Source organism: Eleutherodactylus coqui, chromosome 8, assembly GCF_035609145.1.
Source record: "Eleutherodactylus coqui strain aEleCoq1 chromosome 8, aEleCoq1.hap1, whole genome shotgun sequence".
Taxonomy (NCBI): Eukaryota; Metazoa; Chordata; class Amphibia; order Anura; family Eleutherodactylidae; genus Eleutherodactylus; species Eleutherodactylus coqui.
Genome location: NC_089844.1, coordinates 180735493 through 180743987, shown reverse-complemented (window position 1 = coordinate 180743987; position 8495 = coordinate 180735493). Strand labels below are relative to the sequence as shown.

The 8495-nt window shown below is 49.9% G+C and overlaps 1 protein-coding gene across 1 annotated transcript; it reads right to left on the bottom strand.

The window, feature by feature from the left end:
• Positions 1-6684: 6684 nt before the first annotated feature.
• LOC136578048 (olfactory receptor-like protein OLF3) lies at positions 6685-7620 on the bottom strand. Its single transcript, XM_066577957.1, has one exon. The coding sequence runs from the start codon at positions 7618-7620 to the stop codon at positions 6685-6687; it is 936 nt and encodes a 311-aa protein (XP_066434054.1).
• Between the last annotated feature and the right edge of the window lie 875 nt (positions 7621-8495).

The following is an 8495-nucleotide window of genomic DNA, read 5'->3' as shown; positions in this document are numbered from 1 at the left end:
CCTCCTCCTCATCCTCCTCATGCTCCTCCTCCTCCTCCTGAACGCGCTGAGATATAGACAGGAGGGTGCTCTGACTATCCAGTGACATACTGTCTTCCCCCGGCTCTGTTTCCGAGCGCAAAGCGTCTGCCTTTATGCTTTGCAGGGAACTTCTCAAGAGGCATAGCAGAGGAATGGTGACGCTAATGATTGCAGCATCGCCGCTCACCACCTGGGTAGACTGCTCAAAGTTTCGAAGGACTTGGCAGATGTCTGCCAACCAGACCCACTCTTCTGAAAATAATTGAGGAGGCTGACTTCCACTGCGCCGCCCATGTTGGAGTTGGTATTCTACTATAGCTCTACGCTGCTCATAGAGCCTGGCCAACATGTGGAGCGTAGAGTTCCACCGTGTGGGCACGTCGCACAGCAGTCGGTGCACTGGCAGAGTAAACCGATGTTGCAGGGTCCGCAGGGTGGAAGCGTCCGTGTGGGACTTGCGGAAATGTGCGCAGAGCCGGCGCACCTTTACGAGCAGGTCTGACAAGCGTGGGTAGCTACAGGGACAGATGTGGTGGTTAGGCAGGGAGAGTGTTAGGAGTGAGTGTAGGCTTCAAGAACCCCAACGGTCCTTCTTAGGGCCACATTTAACCGTGTGCAGTACTGTGCAGGCTGCTGTTAGCAGTGTTGCATTTTTTTTTTCAAAATCGGCTGTGCAGAGCATTGCGCCCTGCAGTAGTACTACAGGGACAGAATTGTGTAGGCAGGGCCAGAAGACATATATTATTGATTGAATATAGTCAGTGGGCCTTTTCTTTAAAAAAAAAAAGGGAAAACATTCTATTTGGCCTGCCTCTGACAGTCCTCAGCGTTCTGGGTACGTGTGTGCTGGGTGGAGAACGTAAAGAAATCATACGCAGCCAGCTACGTTTAACAACAGGCTTGCGCCAATTTATTTCCTGCCTGGGAAATCAGTGCTCTGCTGTAGTTAATAACTCTGCAACCCTGCAGTTCTGTGACACATTTGCAGGGCCAGAAGACATATTTATTATTGATTGAATATACGCAGTGGGCCTTTCCTTTAAAAAAAAGGGAAAACATTCTATTTGGCCTGCCTCTGACAGTCCTCAGCGTTCTGGGTACGTGTGTGGTGGGTGGAGAACGTAAAGAAATCATACGCAGCCAGCTACGTTTAACAGCAGGCTTGCGCCAATTTATTTCCTGCCTGGGAAATCAGTGCTCTGCTGTAGTTAATAACTCTGCAACCCTGCAGTTCTGTGACACATTTGCAGGGCCAGAAGACATATTTATTATTGATTGAATATACGCAGTGGGCCTTTCCTTTAAAAAAAAGGGAAAACATTCTATTTGGCCTGCCTCTGACAGTCCTCAGCGTTCTGGGCACGTGTGTGGTGGGTGGAGAACGTAAAGAAATCATACGCAGCCAGCTACGTTTAACAGCAGGCTTGCGCCAATTTATTTCCTGCCTGGGAAATCAAATCACTGGTAATACAGCATGCTGAGGGGTAGGGGTAGGCATAGAGGACGTGGACGCGGCCGAGGACGCGGAGGGCCAAGTGAGGGTGTGGGCACAGGACGAACTCCTGATCCTGATCCAGGACTGCTGCGCGATTACGAGAGAGGCACGTTTCTGGCGTCCCCACATTCATCGCACAATCAATGGGTCCACGCGGGAGACCTTTATTAGAAAATGAGCAGTGTGAGCAGGTCCTGTCGTGGATGGTAGAAAGTGCTTCGAGCAACCTATCGTCCACCCACAGTTCTGCGCCGTCCACTGCTGCAAATCCGAATCCTCTGGCTGCTGTTCATCCTTCCTCCCAGCCTCCTCACTCCACTACAATGACACATGCTCAGGAGCGGGAAGACTCCCAGGAACTGTTCTCGGGCCCCTGCTCAGATTGGGCAGCAGTGGTTCCTCTCCCACCAGAGGAGTTTATCGTCACTGATGCCCAACCATTGGAAAGTTCCCGGGGTCCGGGGGATGAGGCTGGGGACTTCCGGCAACTGTCTCAAGACCTTTCAGTGGGTGAGGAGGACGATGACGATGAGACACAGTTGTCTATCGGTGAGGTAGTAGTAAGGGCAGTAAGTCCGAGGGAGGAGCGCACAGAGGATTCGGAGGAAGAGCAGCAGGACGATGAGGTGACTGACTCCACCTGGTTTGCAACGCCTACTCAGGACAGGTCTTCAGAGGGGGAGGCAAGGGCAGCAGCAGGGCAGGTTGCAAGAGGCAGTGCAGTGGCCAGGGGTAGAGGCAGGGCCAGACCGAATAATCCACCAACTGTTTCCCAAAGCGCCCCCTCGCGCCATGCCACCCTGCAGAGGCCGAGGTGCTCTAAGGTCTGGCAGTTTTTCACCGAGACGCCTGACGACCGACGAACAGTGGTGTGCAACCTTTTTTCGCGCCAAGATCAGCCGGGGAGCCACCACCAACAGCCTCACCACCACCAGCATGCGCAGACATATGATGGCCAAGCACCCCACAAGGTGGGACGAAGGCCGTTCACCGCCTCCGGTTTGCACCGCTGCCTCTCCCCCTGTGCCCCAACCTGCCACTGAGATCCAACACCCCTCTGAGGACACAGGCACTACCGTCTCCTGGCCTGCACCCACACCCTCACCTCCGCTGTCCTCGGCCCAATCCAGCAATGTCTCGCACCGCACCGTCCAGCCGTCGCTAGCGCAAGTGTTTGAGCGCAAGCGCAAGAACGCCGCCACGCACCCGCACGCTCAAGCGTTAACCGTCCACATAGCCAAATTTATCAGCCTTGAGATGCTGCCGTATAGGGTTGTGGAAACGGAGTCCTTCAAAAGTATGATGGCGGCGGCGGCCCCGCGCTACTCAGTTCCCAGTCGCCACTACTTTTCCCGATGTGCCGTCCCAGCCCTGCATGACCACGTCTCCCGCAACATTGTACGCGCCCTCACCAACGCGGTTACTGGCAAGGTCCACTTAACAACGGACACGTGGACAAGCACAGGCGGGCAGGGCCACTACATCTCCCTGACGGCACATTGGGTGAATTTAGTGGAGGCTGGGACAGAGTCAGAGCCTGGGACCGCTCACGTCCTACCCAGCCCCAGAATTGCGGGCCCCAGCTCGGTGGTGGTATCTGCGGAGGTGTATGCTTCCTCCACTAAAGCACCCTCCTCCTCCTCCAACGCAACCTCCAAGGGCGCGTACAATGTTGCGGGAGACGTGGTCATGCAGGGCTGGGACGGCACATCGGGAAAAGTAGTGGCGACTGGGAACTGAGTAGCGCGGGGCCGCCGCCGCCATCATACTTTTGAAGGACTCCGTTTCCACAACCCTGTACGGCAGCATCTCAAGGCTGATAAATTTGGCTATGTGGACGGTTAACGCTTGAGCGTGCTGGTGCGTGGCGGCGTACTTGCGCTTGCGCTCAAACACTTGCGCTAGCGACGGCTGGACGGTGCGGTGCGAGACATTGCTGGATTGGGCCGAGGACAGCGGAGGTGAGGGTGTGGGTGCAGGCCATGAGACGGTTGTGCCTGTGTCCTGAGAGGGAGGTTGGATCTCAGTGGCAGGTTGGGGCACAGGGGGAGAGGCAGCGGTGCAAACCGGAGGCGGTGAACGGCCTTCGTCCCACCTTGTGGGGTGCTTGGCCATCATATGTCTGCGCATGCTGGTGGTGGTGAGGCTGTTGGTGGTGGCTCCCCGGCTGATCTTGGCGCGACAAAGGTTGCACACCACTGTTCGTCTGTCGTCAGGCGTCTCGGTGAAAAACTGCCAGACCTTAGAGCACCTTGGCCTCTGCAGGGTGGCATGGCGCGAGGGTGCGCTTTGGGAAACAGTTGGTGGATTATTCGGTCTGGCCCTGCCTCTACCCCTGGCCACCGCACTGCCTCTTGCAACCTGCCCTGCTGCTGCCCTTGCCTCCCCCTCTGAAGACCTGTGCTGAGTAGGCGTTGCACACCAGGTGGGGTCAGTCACCTCATCGTCCTGCTGCTCTTCCTCCGAATCCTCTGTGCGCTGCTCCCTTGGACTTACTGCCCTTACTACTACCTCACTGCAAGACAACTGTGTCTCATCGTCATCGTCCTCCTCACCCACAGAAAGTTCTTGAGACAGTTGGCGGAAGTCCCCAGCCTCTTCCCCCGGACCCCGGGAACTTTCGAATGGTTGGGCATCAGTGACGATAAACTCCTCTGGTGGGAGAGGAACCACTGCTGCCCAATCTGAGCAGGGGCCCGAGAACAGTTCCTGGGAGTGTTCCCGCTCCTGAGCATGTGTCATTGTAGTGGAGTGAGGAGGCTGGGAGGAAGGAGGAGCAGCAGACAGAGGATTCGGATTTGCAGCAGTGGACGGCGCAGAACTGTGGCTGGACGATAGGTTGCTCGAAGCACTTTCTGCCATCCAGGACAGGACCTGCTCACACTGCTCATTTTCTAATAAAGGTCTCCCGCGTGGACCCATTAATTGGGCGATGAATGTGGGGACGCCAGAAACGTGCCTCTCTCCTAATCGCGCAGCAGTTGGCTGCGACACACCTGGATCAGGAGCTCGGCCTGTGCCCACACCCTCACTTGGGCCTACGCGTCCTCGGCCACGTCCACGTCCTCTAGGCTTACCCCTACCCCTCAGCATGCTGTATTACCAGTGATTTGATTTCCCAGGCAGGAAATAAATTGGCGCAAGCCTGCAGGCCAAATATAATGTTTTCGCTTTTTTGCAAGGGGAAGGGCCCACTGCGTATATTCAATGAACAATAACTTTTAGAACTGTAGTGTGGCCCTGAAAAAGTGACACACAACTTTAGTGTAGCAGAGTTATTAACTCTAGCAGAGCAGGTATTTGCCAGTCAGGAAAGACAATGGCGCAAGCCTGCAGTAAACCGTAGCTGGTTGCGTCTGATTTTTGTACGTTGTCCACGCAGCACACACGTACACGGAGACCTTAGGACTGACACAGGCAGGCCAAATATAATTTCTTTTCCTTTTTTGCAAAGGGAAGGACCCACTGCGTATATTCAATGAACAATAACTTTTAGAACTGTAGTGTGGCCCTCAAAAAGTGACACACAACTTTAGTGTAGCAGAGTTATTAACTCTAGCAGAGCAGGTATTTGCCAGTCAGGAAAGACAATGGCGCAAGCCTGCAGTAAACCGTAGCTGGTTGCGTCTGATTTTTGTACGTTGTCCACGCAGCACACACGTACACGGAGACCTTAGGACTGACACAGGCAGGCCAAATATAATTTCTTTTCCTTTTTTGCAAAGGGAAGGACCCACTGCGTATATTCAATGAACAATAACTGTGTTGTGGCCCTGCCTACACAATTCTGTCCCTGTAGTATCAATGGAGGGTGCAATGCTCTGCACAGACGATTTTTAGAAAAAAACAAATATGCAACACTGCTAACAGCAGCCAGCACAGTACTGCACACGCTTAAATTTGGCCGTAGAAAGGACCGTTGAGGTTCTTGAAGGCTACACTCACTCCTAACACTCTCCCTGCCTATGCACCACTTCTGTCCCTAATGCCGGGTGCAATGCTCTGCACTGCCGATTTTGAGAAAAAAAAACAAAAAACACTGCTAGCAGCAGCCTGCACACAGGTAGATGTGGCCCTAAGAAGGACCTTTGCGGTTCTTGAAGCCTACACTGACTCCTAACGCTCTCCCTACAGCAGCACCAGCACGATAGTACTTTCCCTCAGCTAACTCACAAGGCATGTGTGGCGAGCCGCGGGAGGGGCCGACTTTTATACTCGGGTGACATCTGATCTTCCCAGCCACTCACTGCAGGGGGGTGGTATAGGGCTTGAACGTCACAGGGGGAAGTTGTAATGCCTTCCCTGTCTTTCAATTGGCCAGAAAAGCGCGCTAACGTCTCAGAGAGGAAACTGAAAGTAACCAGAACACCGCGTGGTGCTCGTTACGAGTAACGAGCATCCCGAACACCCTAATATTCGCACGAATATCAAGCTCGGACGAGTACGTTCGCTCATCTCTAGTAGTAATGCATAAAGGACAAACAGACATACATTCATTTTTATATATATAGACTAGAAGTGCTGGAGTTAATTCTCTGCAGTGCTGTATGCTTTCTATCAGCACTGCAGGAGTTGACCATTCTTTAGGCTCTCAGCCCAGCTGTAGGTTTAATAGTGATTACTCTCCTATTTAAGCTGGCCTGGGGAACTTCCTCCTTGCTAGAGTATTGATGTTGTTTGTCTCCAGTTCCCTGCAAGCCATATTGATCTACTGTGCACTGACCTGGGACCTGGGACTACTCCAGGAGGTAGTGGCCTGCTCGGTTTTCTGCAGTGGAAACCATATCCCTGTACAGGGGTTAAAGGGTGAGTACTAGGGAACCAGCAAAATAGTGCCCTTAGGTTTAGCCCAAAGCCAAACTGGTTGGTTGGCACAGTGGGTCCACACTCACTGGTCATAACAATAAGGATTAATGGTCTGTCTATCATGTTGCTGAATTGCCTTATGGCAGGGGTTTATGCCATCCAGCTCTGACTAATGATACCAACATCTGGCTTTACTGCACTCAAAGTGGACTGGAGGATGATCCCTAAGGTGGACTGGAGGTGATCCCTAAGGTGTGACCCCCACCGATCAACTGTTAGGAAATGCCTGAAAACCACCTACAAATCATGTATCATACTAGTAATAGCATACAAATAAAATATTATTTACTGACACAATAGTATTAGAAAACTTTTATTTTTTTAATCAGTTTTAGAAATGCAGCTTTCACATCATTGTTTCTCAGGGTATAAATCATGGGATTTAACATTGGTGTGACAATTGCATAAAATACAGCAATCACTTTATCAGTGCCAGGTAGAGAACTCGATCTAGGTTTCATGTAGGCAGCCATTGCTGATCCATAAGCGATTACCACAACCATCATATGAGAGCTACATGTGGAAAAAGCCTTCCTCCGCCCGGATGATGATGCAATTTTTAAGATATTTACAATGATATTAAAATAAGATGTCACAATAAAGGTTACAGGAATCATGAGAAAAATTAAACCGGCAATAAAAATGAATAATTCAACAAGAATAATGTTTTTACACCCCAATGACAATATTTCTAGCAATTCACATACAAAGTGATTTATTTTGTTGTGTCCGCATAGGTCAACCTTAAGTGTAAGAGTTACAAGGGAAGCAGATAGAAGGAATCCACTCATCCATATACCGACTGCCAGTCTAATACAGGCCATTCCACTGATAATGGTGGTGTAACGCAGTGGATAGCATATAGCCACATAACGATCATAGGCCATAATAGTAAGCAGAACACATTCAGATGCTCCTAAAGACTGGGAAATATACATTTGTGCTGCACATTCAACATAAGAGATGACTTTATTTACTGACAATAAATCCTTCAACATTCTCGGTATAGTTGAAGTAGAAAAACACAGATCCAGAAAAGACAGGTTAAAAAGGAAAAAATACATGGGAGTGTGAAGGTTGGCATCTGTCAGGACTAGAACAATGATGAGAAAGTTTCCAATCAAAATAATTGTATACGCTGATGTAAAGATAATGAAAAGTGCAACTTGTGTCTTTGGGTCACTGGAAAGTCCAAGAAGAATAAATTCTCTGAGTATGGTCTCATTTTTCCAAATCATTTAAAAAAAAAAAAAAAAAAAAAGGACTTGGTAACCTCTTTGGATAATGTGGCTTTGTCTGAAAATATTATTTAGTAACCTTCAGGTTAGTTTTTTTTTTTTTTTTACTTTAAAGAAGACATAACTCATTCTTTGCCTGTTTTTCATTAAACAACAAAATGGTCTACCTTTTTCATTGTCTGTGTTTTTGGACATTTTCTGCCTCTGAAAACCACAAGAATTTTCAGTTTTGCCATTAGAAATAAATTTCAAAATAATAATTAATGAAATTATGTAAAACACCCGTGCCCATTTATTTTCGTAACCCCTTTTCGCTCCAGGGTGTAAGTTTACGTCCTGGCAGCGGGGTACTTTCCACAACAGGGCGTAATATCCCGCAGCATGAGCCAGCTGTCAGTCATAGCCTGCCTCCGGCTGCAACAGCGGGGGTGCATCAGAGATGCGTCCCCCCGCTGTTTACCCCTTCCCTGCCGCGATCTATGTAGATCACGGCATGGGAAGGGTGCGCTCCCTCTGTGATGTCACCGGGCTCTCACAATATAATCGCAGAGAGCCCGGCTGGTTGCCATGGCAACAGGACGCCAGATACTGGCATCCTGTATTGCCATAGCCTGTGATCGCTGGATAAGCGATAAGGCATGGCAGGGCAGCAATCATCAGTGCTGTACTGTAAGTGCCCCAGAGGGACACAATTTGTCTAAAAAAAGATAATAAAAATGCATACAAAAGGAAAATGTAAAAAAAAAAAAAAAGCCCTTTTTTAATGCTTTTTCTCATATCAGCATAAAAAAGGTAAAAAAATAAATCCTACATATTTGGTATTGTCACATCCGTAACAACACGTAGACTTAGTTGCACATGCTTTTGACTGTGCA

Excerpts from the sequence above, each read along its gene's own strand:
- LOC136578048 (XM_066577957.1), bottom strand. The coding sequence starts at position 7,620 with ATGATTTGGAAAAATGAGACCATACTCAGAGAATTTATTCTTCTTGGA.